Source organism: Bos javanicus, chromosome 8 (genome assembly GCF_032452875.1).
Source record: "Bos javanicus breed banteng chromosome 8, ARS-OSU_banteng_1.0, whole genome shotgun sequence".
Lineage (NCBI taxonomy): Eukaryota > Metazoa > Chordata > Mammalia > Artiodactyla > Bovidae > Bos > Bos javanicus.
In genome coordinates this window covers 47,194,712-47,207,765 of record NC_083875.1, presented here as the reverse complement: position 1 = coordinate 47,207,765, position 13,054 = coordinate 47,194,712, and the positions used below count along the sequence as shown (strand labels likewise).

The 13,054-nt window shown below is 49.6% G+C and overlaps 1 protein-coding gene across 3 annotated transcripts in view; it reads left to right on the top strand.

Moving 5' to 3' along the window:
* Nucleotides 1–8,091: 8,091 nt before the first annotated feature.
* Nucleotides 8,092–13,054, top strand: part of KLF9 (KLF transcription factor 9) — a 100,200-nt gene continuing 95,237 nt past the window's right edge. For all 3 annotated transcript variants that reach the window (XR_009738051.1, XR_009738052.1, XM_061425524.1), the window contains exon 1: nt 8,092–10,105. Coding sequence is in view for 1 of the 3 variants with exons in the window: in XM_061425524.1 (XP_061281508.1) it covers nt 9,601–10,105 (505 nt within the window). In the remaining 2 variants the exon portion in view is untranslated. The remainder of the gene's footprint in view (nt 10,106–13,054) is intronic.

Here is a 13,054-nt window from a genome sequence, read left to right as displayed (position 1 = left end):
TCCTCAGTTTGGGGCCTGAGCAATCAGAGTCACAGGAACACCGTTCACCTAAGATGGGAAGGACTTTGAATTAAGGAAATAATTAATAGTTCAACTTTACTTATTTTTATTGATGTATAGTTAATTTACAATGCCATGTTAGTTTCAAGTACACAGCAAAGTGATTCAGTCATACATATATATGTATTCTTTTTTGGATTATTTTCTAATATAGGTTATTATAAGATACTGAGTATAGTTCCCTATGTTATACTCAGGAGTTCAATTTTAATATGTTAACTTTGAGATTCCTGTTAGATCTTCCAAGTGCAGATGAGGAATGGATAGGCAGGTGTGACATTCAAGACAGAGGTCTGGGCTGAAAATAAAACTTGGGAGTTGGAACTTCCTTGGTGGTCCAGTGGTTAAGACTCTGCCAGTGCCACAGTGTGTGTTTGATCCCTGGTCAGGGAACTATGATCCCACATGCTAAGGCAACCAAAATATTTTTTAAAAAGATCCTGCAGGTCGCAGTGAAGACCAAAGATCCCATGTGCCACACTAAGACCAGGTGAAGCCAAATCAATAAATATGTATTTAAAAAATAAAGTTTGGGGGAAAAGAAAAGACAGAAGGGAGTACCACATATTTTTGTCCTGAAGTGAATTATTTAGGAGAGAAGGACAATTGATTAGCAGGAGATGAAATAATTACAGGAACAATCATTAAATAGTCAACAGGGGAGGAGACCATGGTGCCAAGGTCTTGCTTTAGATAAGACCAGAGACACTACATACGTGAGACAGGAGGGAAGGCAGAGTCCAGGCAGAGAGGCAGGTAGGACGGAAGACATGGTGGGCAGAAGATGAGGAGTTCTTGCAAAATTGCTTTTATTTTTCTCAGTGAAACGAGAAGTAAAGCTTTCAGCTCAGAGTGAGGAGGGGGAGAGGTGTTGGATATTTGGGAAAGGAGGTGCAATGTAGCAATTTCAGAGTGTGGGAAAGTAACCAACTAGGGAAATGCAGAGGGCAGTGCTGAGAGCCCACTGGAGATTCATGACCATAAACCGAGTGACAACAGCTGGCACCGTTATTTTTGTCTAGTGTGTCAAGCTGGACAGAACCAGGGTTTTTCCAGGCAGGTGGTACCAGGTACAAGGAAGTGAGGAGTATATACAAAGAGGTGATATAGTGATAGACTATAAAATCTAATATGTAGGTAGGAAAGATGTGAGAGTATAAGGGCTGTGATGAACAGTGGGAACATAGATTGGAGGTAAGAGTAGGGGCAAAGAAATGTTCAGATGGGGTTATTAGGGTTATTATTAAAGAAGCTGGAAGGGAAAGAGGTGTTGATCAGGGAACAGCATGGTTGAAATGAAAAGTTCAGAGTGCTGCTGTTATTTGGTGATGCAAAGGTCTAGGGCACCCAAATGACAGTAGGGTGGAGAGGGATGCGGTTGGAGGGTTTCAACAAGGATATGGAATTCACTGAAAATGTTGGCAGGAATGCAGTGGGGGTAGAGGACTGTGTGTCAGGTGCTAGAATCTCCAGGGAATGGGGGGTGGAGTGGCTAAGACAAGAGAGAAGTGGCAGAACACAGTAATAAGCAAGCTGTGGTATAGTCTGATGGCAGGTACTTCAGAGCAGCTGGGGGTCAGATGGGAGAAAGTCTTACTTGGGTAGTAATCCTCCAGGTGTTGGGAGACTTGCTGTGTTATGAAGTCTACTCTCTAGGGCCTTAAACTCCCTTCTCTCCTTCGCCTCTGAGAGGCCATCCATGGTGGGATTTATTCAGGGTGATGGAGTCAGAAGGAAACCAGGGAACTGTTGGGATTAATACCAAGACAGCATCTGTGCAACATGTGTGCTGCTGAAGGACAGGAAGCTGATAACAGTGGCCGGCCCAGGGGTAGTGAAGAGATGGTTTTTAAATGGGGTGAACTTCGGGCAGGTGGCACCCAGAGCTCAACTCTCATGGCCTCCTCAGAACTCTGTTCATTCAGCTTCCTTAGGGGGAGAGGCAGGAGAAGGCAATGGCACCCCACTCCAGTACTCTTGCCTGGCAAATCCCATGGACAGAGGAGCCTGGTGGGCTGCAGTTCATGGGGTTGCTAAGAGTTGGACATGACTGAGAGACTTCACTTTCACTTTTCACTTTCATGCACTGGAGAAGGAAATGGCAACCAACTCCCGTGCTCTTGCCTGGAGAATCTCAGGGGAGCCTGGTGGGCTGCTGTCTATGGGGTCGCACAGTCTGACACGACTGAAGTGGCTTAGCAGCAGCAGCAGGGAGAGAGGTTGAATTTTTCCTCTGCTGGGAAGCTGGCTTGGAAAGGGAAAGTTTTGCCAGATTCCCTATGGAGAGGGTGTGTCCCTGCGAAAACAGGAATCTGCCTGAAAACCTCTGTCAGCAGGGAACTTTGGGCACCCTGTCCAGAAAGGGACAGCCTGTGATCGCAAATAAGCCAGCTCTGCGGCATCCTGGATGCTGAATTCTTACACACTGTCAGTGCTCTCACTACCTGTCCCTGGACAGGTGGCCACTCATGGGGGTGGCCCAGAGCCCTGGCCAAAAAGGCAGCCAGGCAGGGCCCCCACAGGATGATATCTGGTGCCAAGTGGGGAGAGGAGGAAGGGAGGGAGGCAGGCCTCTTACACATTCCTGGGTGGGGAGCCCCAAGGGCCTTTCCAGGACACAGAAGTGCCCCAAGTGGACACAGGGCAGGGCAGGGCAACCGGAGCCACAGCCCGAGTCCAGGGAAGTCTCATGACTGCAGTGTTTTGCTGCAGGTTTCCCAGCTGCTCTGGGCGGGAGGCAGCGTGGGGTGGTGGGGGCGAGGAGGAGGAGGGTGGAGAGGAGGCGGGAAGTAAACACAAGACCACAGAGAGAGCCAGTTCCCTGCGTTCAGAGAACACCAGCCGCCTCCGGTCCCCGGTGGGTGGCTGTATGTGTGGAAATGAAACTGGGAGGGGACGGGAGAGAGGGAAGAGTAAGCAAGTGGTTCTCGGCTGTTATCCACCCATCTCGCCTTTCCTGACCCACCAGCCCACTCCTCTCTGGGGTGAGGGGCTGGGAAGGAGATGGTTCACGAAGCGCCCACCCCCTATACTCGTAGCTAGTTCAGTTGTCGGTGAATCAGACAGTGTGAGCAGCTGTCACCTGCGCTCAGGAGGGGAGCAGGGGGGCGGCCTTGGGAAGGGGGAGAATGGGTGAGTGGCAGATGCTGTACTGGCCCGGGCGTGGGTGCCGCCTGGGGCTGGGAAGAAGGGGTGTCTACCTTTCAACACCTACACACTGCTGACCCGGTCCCAAGGACACTGGGATATCTGGGGTGGGACGAGGTCACGGGGGCACAACTTAAGTGGGAACTGGAAGCGAAGGAGGGGGTGAAAGGCGGGGTGCGGGGTGGGGAGAGTCTGTCTACTGCGGCGGGAAGCGCTGGGGAACAGGGCTGGCCGGGGCCGCGGGGCAGGCTGCTGCCCGCCGCCTGCCCGCGCGGGGTTATGCGAGGTAACGGCGAACCGGGAGGAGGAGGGAGGCTGCGGGGGCCGCGGGCCGGGGTGTCTGGCGCTCGTTGGACAAAGAGATGATGAAACGTGAGCGCTATATTTACCAAGGGGGTGGAGATCGGGCGGGGGGCGGGGAGTAAAAAGGACAAACTGTTCCACAACAACCGCAGGAAACACAGCCCATCTGACTCACCGCGAGGGCCGCGCCGACCCCCTCTCAGGCTTAGCCTGGAGGCAGGCACGGGGCTAGAGGGCGCGGAGGGTCCCCGAACTGACCTAACTGGGCGCTACAGCTATGTCTGGGGGATGGGTTGATTTATATAAATAAAGGCACTGTAGAGCCAAGGGCTGCGCGCATACGTGTGTGTGGCTTTTGTGGGGCAGGGGAGAGCGCGGAATGGCACGAATGTTTCCTAACCCTGTGGCCTGACCATTGAGGGAGAGGTTTGCCTGCAAACTCTTCAAGCTTGATTCCTGCAAAGTCATCTCCTCCCGCACAGCCCGGCCAGCCGGCCCGGCCCGCCCCGCCCGCGGCCAGCAGCACGCGCTTCCCCCGCTCTCCCGCCCGAGTCCAGCACTCGGCGCTCAGAGTTGGGGTGCGGTGCGGGCTATGTTTAGAAGCTGATGTCATCCAACACCCTACTCTGCAGTGTTCCCAGGGGGACCGCAGGGCAGGTTTTCCTCTTCCTCACGGGCGTGGGTGATGGAGAAGGTACCTCCTCCTCCCAACCCCTCCCCCCAACACCTATCTTACCCCGGGGATTTTTTTTTTTTTTTAATGCAATCCCGCCAGAGTTATGAAACAGGGTGGTGGGGGCCGTACGCGCAAGCAGAGGGCGCAAACCCTAGAGCTTGGGCCACGAAGGGCCAACTGGCGGCCCCAGCCCACTCCCACCCTCTCCCGACCGGGTGAAGGGGCTAATTTCAAGGTTAGTTCACGTGGGCGCGGGCGCCCGGAGCTTCTTGCACGAGTTTGGGGCGGGTTCCTCATCCCCCAATCTAGGGCAGTTTGTTCAACTGCAGTAAAGGGAGCTTGATGTTCCAGCAGGGAAGGGATTTCTGAGAACTAGGACTGTCCTCAGATGAACTCGCCTCCTCCGGCTGCTGCTGCGGCGGCCGCCTGCGGAAGACTTTTTAAAAGGGCGATGCCAGGCCGGGGCGCGCGGCCCGCGAGTGGCTGTGCCGCCCGCCAGTCTGCGGCCCCAGCGGAGCACCCGCCCCCGAGCTCGGGTGATTCAGCGTGCCCGGCGCGGGGCTCCTTGGAGCGCAGGGGGCTGCGAGCTAAACTTATCCTCCTGCATATGCATGAACGGGTGGCCTTTCTGCTTGGCAAAGGAGAGGCCTGGAGTTTTGCGGAAGGCTGCTAAGTGGAGCGAGAGCAAAGTAGGGCATCTTTCGCTGGGCCGGATACCCCCACCCCCCTTGCGTGTTAACTGTCATTATGGCCGCGGGCGTTTCACCAGATAGGGGTTTACCTGATTGCATTTCAAATCCGGGCACACCGCCATTGTTGGAAGCCCGATTCCTTCAGCTTCTCTTCCGTCTTCCCCAAACTCCCACCTTCCCCTAATTCCTCAGCTCTTAGTAAAACGAAGACTGTGCTTCTCCCACCGCACCTCTACCCCGCCCCCCACCCACCCCCAAGGTACCCTCTGTGCCTTGATGGGATCGCTGAAGTCCAAGGGCCTGGGTCCTGAAAGAAGTTTTGGATCCAGCCCAGAGTGAGGTCCGACACGTGATCCCCTACCCCCAGTGGGCCATCTGTTCTCCTTCCTTCCCGCCTGGAGGCTGGCAGCTCTGCCCAGCACCGTCCACGCCTCCCAGCAGGAAAGAAGGAAAGCGAGAAAAGCCAGCGTTGGCGGAACCCACTACCTACAGAGTGCAATTTTAACCTAACCATCTCTGAGCCTTGGGCATGGGTGAGACTGGGCAATGTGTATATTAGACTAAGCTCCAGGTGATTAGCTCCCGGGGATTGCTTTGGGCTCCTTTGCTTTGGATTAAAACCAACAGGGAATGCTCCTGGGAATGGGCTGAATTTGCCTGGAAATAACTCACTTATTTCCAGGAGCTAGGGTGGGAAACTTGCCTAGGAAAAGGGGTGGGATTCCGTGACACCTCTCTGACCCCAGGCCACTTCCCACAAACTAGTTTGAAGAAATAAAAAGAACACGAAATTAAGGAATAAAGGATTTAGGGGATCTTGGATGATTTTATATTTGTGCCTGCTCTCCAATTAAATATTGATTTAAGGTATTCTGACCTTTACTGCCCTAAAGAACTGTATTTGTAAATGCACAGCAGATGAGATGGTGTTTAAAAAACCCAAATATTAAGCTTTTTTGGTTGGGGGATGAGTGGGGCCCAGAGACTATGCAGATGTATTAGTCTAGTCTAATTCACAGATAAGGAAATAGCTCTAAGAGGTTGCTTAAGGTCACACAGCCCCTCTCAGGTCCAGGAGGCCAGTTCCTTACCCCATGGTGACTTAAACACCTGCTGAAAATCAGCTCACTGTAGGTACTGCCTCTGAGAAGGGGTGATAATGATAATTACTTTAGGATGCACAGAAAATCAGACTTCTTGCTACAGGCATTGTTCTTGAGAACTCAGAAAATAAAGCCAAGATTTAGACAGGAATTAGGGAGGAAATGCATATTTTAAAACGGTAAGCACAGTTCTAGTCTCTGAATGCTTGTGCTCCTCTCAGTTGGCTTGTGTAATTTTGAAATGTATGTTTACAAAAATTAACTTGGAAAACAGAGTTCTTATATTTATGCGGCATAATGTATACTTTACTAGTAAATTATTCATTGTAATTAGGGATGATTCACATTAATCTGGGATAATTTATTTTGCCAGTATGTTAATTGGGACAATTAACATACTGGCAAAAAAGCATAAATTAGTTTTAATCACAAAACTATTATAATACACACCCTGGCACAGAAAGGAAACCCTACTGTTGAAAATACAAGAAAAAATCCTGATGTAGGAATTACTACTTGTTGTGAGATATCTGTAACTATCTATATTTGTTTTTAACATCATGCCTCATTGAAGATAGATTCTCTTTTCATTTCTTTATTTACCCTTGCCTAACTCATTAGCAGAAACAAATATCTGCAGAGGGAATGAGTGGAAAAGGAGAAAAAAGAGAAATCATTCTACAATTGTAGAATTATTGGGTTTAAAAAGGTTGTAAATCAAGTAACAGTTATGTTTGTAAATGTGTGTGAGAAATTCACGTGAATGAAATCTCAGTTGTATTTTTTTTACCTCTTGTATAATTCTGAAATGAATGGGTTGGAAGAGTTTAGGGTTTATGTCCAGTCCAAACAAAATTAAAGGGAGTTAAAGAGAGCAAGAAGTAAATGTATACTTAAAAAAAAAAACCTATGATGATTGACTTATTCAAGTTCCTGGATACAGTCTTCAAGAAAAGATACAGACTTTGTTTTTTGGAATAACCCCACGTTAACTCTAGAACTGTCTGCTATGAAGGTACTTGGTGCAATGACAGTTACAATGCAAATCTGAGAGAGTAACAGGCCTTGATCATAGTAGTCCTAGAGAGATCCTGCTGGTATTTGTGCTGGACCTTAAAGGGGCAAGCAAATGTGAAATTTCTAAGTGGTTATGTAGCCTTGGGGACAGAGTCTGCTCCAGAAAAATCATGAAGTAGGCAAATTCCTTTGAGCTTCAGTGAATTCTTTTCTAAAATTAACGGGATTGGAATACAAGAACTCTAAGATGACTTCACATGTACCTACCTTACTATGATGATGGTGGTGGTGATGATATTCTTAGTTGACCAGCACGCCCTTTCTAAACTTCCCTTTCTTGTGTAGTCACCTACTGCAATATCTTTCTGTACCATTTTAAAAGCAAAGTCAAAAGAAACTACACTAGCCTTCAAACTAGAAGGGTACATTTGAGACCCCTCCTTTAGAGACCAGAACCTTTCCCAAACCTTAACAAAGGCTAATAGCCAGTGGGGGTTATGGTTGGACCTCATTGCACCTGCGTTACATAGAAGCAGGTACCTCTCACACCCACTTAGGAAAGTAAATGGATTTTTAATCAATTCTGTGGACAGTACACCTCCTGCAAGAAACATTGGCCCTAGATGCCTTTTTCAGCTATCAAGATGGATAACAACCCCATCATTCTTTCAGAGAGACGCAAACCTAATCAGACTCTTAACAGCCATACTAATAGTTGATTAAGTAATGCCACAATATTCAATGGCTTTGGCTGGTTCCAGTTCTTAAGAATCTGTTAAGCAAAGTTAATATTTCACAAAACCAGAGTTCAGTTCTGAAGTCCAAAGAGCTAGGAATCAGATTTATGTTTTCCATAGAGTTCTCTACCTGGTAAGGTAGACAAGTCACTCCTTTGCATCTTAGTGTTCATATCTGTTAAGTGAGGGAAGGGATACATACACACCCTAACATCCCACAGGGGCTGTGGAAAGAAAATGAATTAAAAATGTTTTTGAAGTTTTAAAAGTTATACAGGGCTTTATAGCTCCATTTATTTGAGGAAGATTAAAATAGCATCAAAACAAAACGAAAACAGCTTACTTAGAATAAACTGCAGGAGGGAAGAAGAGGAATTAAAGACGCATCACAAAAGCAAAGATGAAGTGTTCAGAGTAAGTGTAGTCAAAACAAAACAAGCTTTAAAACAAAACTTTTGTCAGCTCTGCAGTTTCAAGATGAATTAGTCATAGTTAATGCATTGGGTGGAAGAATTATTAAAAATCTACCTAAAAGTATGCTGCTTCCCAAAACGGAAAAAAAACGAATTGATGCTTTCTCATTTGTGTTTATTCTTGGGCAACTTGGCCTGATAATATTTGTTGTTTTCTTTATTTATAGACTCACTTTGCATTATTCATCACCCCTGCCCTCCCATACATATCTCCATTTTACTATCAGCAACACAAAGTACAAGGATATATTCAGTTTCACTACAGCTCTTCCCGTTTACAAGTGTGGAGCGCTTGTCTTCGGAACGCCCTTCTGATTGGCTAAGCCAATGTCAGTGACATCAACCAACTTACTTTTGATTGGAAGGCTGGTTGCTGGGACTGTAGCGTTTGCAGGAAGTCACTTAACTGTTTGCGAGCTGGAAAATCGAAACGGACGTTATCTTTTTGTCATAAGAAAGAACGCAGCTGAGTAGGGAAGGTGTATCCTACAACTCCGCCAGCTGGAACGTGAGCCAGGAGGCCTGGACCGGCTAAGGGATTGAGGGGCACTTCCAAAGACGTCCGGCTGCTCCTTTCCAGCCTCCCGGCTGTTACCCTTTTAAATGTCAGCGTTCGAGGCTGTAGGGGTAGCACGAGGCACCGAAACGGAACAGTCGGATTGGCCGCGCGCCTCAGTTCTAGACGCACCTCTCCACCGAAAGGCCGTTCTGACTGGCAGCGGGAGAAAGTAAACAGAGTTGAATCACCCTCCCCACTGGCCAATTGGAGGGGGTTCGGATTGTGACGTGATGGGATTCTGCGAAATTGTTACTGTGCGAGAGAATGCCGGCACGGTGCGGACCGGCAAGAGCAGGGGCTCAGAAGCTGTCAGTGGACTGGGGGAAAAGTGTCTCTTAGACCTGGCGCTTCGTCCGGCGCTTGCCACCCGCGTCCAGGTGGTTGGGTGAATGTCTTGGGGCTTTGGCTCGACGGAGAGGCGGCCGAGGGCGTGTACCTCTCTTGCAGTTTCCTCTCTCAGCGCCTCGGGGGCGTTTTCGGTCGAATAAACTTGCGACCGCCACGTGTGGCATCTTTCCAAGGGAACGAGCTCGGAGTGGCGGGCGCGCCCGTCGGTGGGGATCGCGCCCGGCTCTGGGCATCGGCGGCGGCGAGAGGCGGCAGCGCGGCGGAGCCCGGGGCCGTGGATGCTGCGTGCGGAGGCGCTGCCGGTTACGTAAAGATGAGGGGCTGAGGTCGCCTCGCGCTCTGCGAGTCGGAAGCGCCCCGCGCCCCCGCCCCCTTGGCCACCGCGCGGCGCAGCGCTCGTAGTCCGAGGCCAGGGCACGGCGAGCCGAACCTCCGCAGCCACCGCCAAGTTTGGCCGCGCCGCCGGGGCTGCTGTCGCCCGCACCATGTCCGCGGCCGCCTACATGGACTTCGTGGCTGCCCAGTGTCTGGTTTCCATTTCGAACCGCGCTGCGGTGCCGGAGCATGGGGGCGCTCCGGACGCCGAGCGGCTGCGACTACCTGAGCGCGAGGTGACCAAGGAACATGGTGACCCGGGGGATACCTGGAAGGATTACTGCACGCTGGTCACCATCGCCAAGAGCTTGTTGGACCTGAACAAGTACCGACCCATCCAGACCCCCTCGGTGTGCAGCGACAGCCTGGAGAGTCCGGATGAGGATATGGGATCCGACAGCGACGTGACCACCGAATCTGGGTCGAGTCCTTCCCACAGCCCGGAGGAGAGACAGGATCCTGGCAGCGCGCCCAGCCCGCTCTCCCTCCTCCACCCTGGAGTGGCTGCGAAGGGGAAACACGCCTCCGAAAAGAGGCACAAGTGCCCCTACAGTGGCTGTGGGAAAGTCTATGGAAAATCCTCCCATCTCAAAGCCCATTACAGAGTGCATACAGGTTAGCGGCGTCTCCCTCTCCAACCCAACTCTGGGGTTAGTTAACCTTTGGCCAGGCAGTCTTCCTGGGCGTTGAGGATTCCATATGCGGCCGAAAGGGTGCAAAATTTTGGATGATTCTTTAAAATGATTGAACCTGGTAGAGACGGAGAGCTCACTCTCTTTAATCGTCCCCAGCCTCTAGAAGCCATGGAGAGCCTTAACTTGGGGGACAGAGCGAGTGCTGAGTGCTAGCCCCTGTGTGTGGCTTCGTGGGGAGTCGTGCGGCCCCTCCCCTGTCCCGCCCCGCTCCCCCCACCCAGGACTCCCGCACCGGGCGACTATGGGGCCACCCAACCTGGGCAGACGCTGGCGGGGGCTTGAGGGGGACAGTCAAATGGTGTATCTTTTATTTTATTCTCTTGTGGGATTGCAGCGAAGTGGCCGAAACCTGGGGAGAAGCGGCGCACTTTACATGGAACCTTTTAGGGATGACTAAGGGCTCGGTTAGCTGTATGCTTGCTACTTTTCAGGGCTTGCCAAGGTGGTTTTAAATATGGCCAAGAGTCCTCAGAGAGGTTTAAAATAACACTGCTTCAGGCAGCAGAGGAGTTTGATCAAGTGATGGCTGGTTAAGTTTACGACTAGTTAGTCTTTTTAATAAGATTTCAGAGCGGATTTTTTCCCACGTAATTTAGATCGCACCCTCCACCCTGAATAGAGCACTTAGCAAGGAGGTGTGGTCCTTGCCAGAGGTCAAGGCTGATAATGAAGGTTGGGGTGTTTTAGAGGCCCCGTGGAAGGGGGTCTCCCAGGGAGAGCAAAAGGCAGGTCTGATCACTGATGCATGTGGCTGGTAAGACATCTGCAGTATAAAATAGGCTTTGGAGACTTACAGGAACGTCGTCGGTCAGTCAATACTGTTGGTTCTGTTTAACATATTCAGAAAAAGTTGGGAAGCTTTCATGCTTGACCATGCCCTCTCACCATGGTTAGTGTCAGGGTCCTTTATCACTGCTCTTCCAATAAGGAAGCACTGTGCCTAGTCCTCTCGTGAAACTCCTTTTCCATCTGTCCTATGACACCATGTTTAAGAGGAGGTTGTCAGAGTTCCTTGGAAAGTATTGCCGGTTTTTGGTGTAATTGTTAGTGCTTTTAAGATGAGGCCCTGGGCCTGTGGTTTCAAAATGATCATTGGTTGGTATGATTTGGTTTTGCCTTTTTAAAAAGGCTACGTAATTGCATCTCATATTTTATTTCCTTTGGAAAGTGCTTCTTGTGGAGGTGGCTGCTGGCACAGTAGTAAAGCTGAATTTCCTCCACCGTTAATGTAAAATCAGGTTCTCTTTGGGGTTGTCATCTAGGTTGCCAAAAAATAGCACATTTTACAGTTTGTATCTTGTGCCTGATTTGGGGGATGTGACCTTTAGCATGGCTCCGGGGGTGAAGTAGGGGTATACTAACCAGAGGGTGTTACTCACCAACAGCTGTTGGGCGGGCCTGGCTGTGTCAGCCATATTCCCGGAGTTCAGCTCACAGGGACACTCTCTGCCACCTTGAGCAAAGGCACTTTCTCCTTCAGGGAGCTGCCCAGTCGTGCAGTTGAGGAGGCCTGCAGAGCTTCTTTGTGAGCTCCCTGAGTCTGCCCAACTCAGAAAGGTATTCTGGACCATTCAGTTGAGTGATTTTTCTCAGGCATTTACAGAAATGGCTGCCTATGCGTGCGTGCATGCGTGCTGCTCTTTAATACTCCATGAGGCAGGTCAGCTCAGAAGAACCTTTTACACCCCAGAGTGGAAAACGAAGTGAAATATTAATCCCATTTTAAATGTTACAGTCAGTCTTTTGAAACTAGTGATATGGTAGTCGCAGTTGTCTCATTTAAGTTTGGGGGCTCTGTGATAATACTAGGACACGGTCAGACAAAAACCACTGCCTCTATAAAGACCGTCAGAAGTGTACTCCTGCTGGAGAAGATACTCTTTCTCCTGTGCAAAGGCTACTCTAAATAAAAGACTTGTAGGAGGTCTCATGCATTTGGAAGTTTCTGATTCAGCCTCCAGTTAGATTATTTTTGGTGTGGGGTACAGTGTTCTTGCCTCGGGACAGGGGAGCCTGGTGGGCTTCCGTCTGTGGGGTCGCACAGAGTCGGACACGACTGAAGCGACTTAGCAGCAGTAGCAGCAGCAGCTTCTTGATTTTTTAAACTATTGGCTGGTATTAAACCCAGAAGATGGCTAAGAAATAGCAATTGGAGTGTCTGTATTTTATGGAGACTTTAAAAACTAAAATTCCAGCCACACCCCCCTGGTCTGTGTGGCCCAACCAGAAGCCCTCCTGCTGCGGGCTCTCCTCCCCCTGAGCCCCATACAGCTGCCACTCGTATAGAACCAGTGGCTTTAAAAGCTGAGCCACTTAAGCAAAACTGTGGTTTAGTTCAGTGCAGTTCCTTCTAGAGTAGCCTAAGAGAGAAGATCCTTTTGAGGTGGACTGAGCTGCATTCTGATTTGACTTACTGTTTCTGAGTTGTGAAACCTTAACCTAGTTCCTTAAATTCAGAGTTTGTAAACTGGAGGTCTGCTGCTGAATTTGCTTTTTGCAAATTTTTTGGTTTGGTCAGTGCAGGGTTTATAAAAATTTCTTTACTAACGTGGAAAAATAAGGATTTCCACACAAATCCAGATTTCTGGCTTCTCTGAGAAAATCGAACAACCTGGCAATATGGGGCCTGAATTCCTGCCCAACAGCAATTGGCTTGAACTGACCATTCTTTGTAAGGGGGATGTCCTTTATTTTAATCATTTACATGGTCTTTGTTGGCATTTAAGTTTGCAGTCTCTTCTCTGTTTGAGCCTCAGTTTCTTAATCCACAAGATAGGGTACTTTCTCTGAACTTAAGGTTTTGTGTAAAGATAATAGTTTGTGTGTGATAGGCAGAGCTTAAAATCAGCAAACATAGGAGAAACTTACT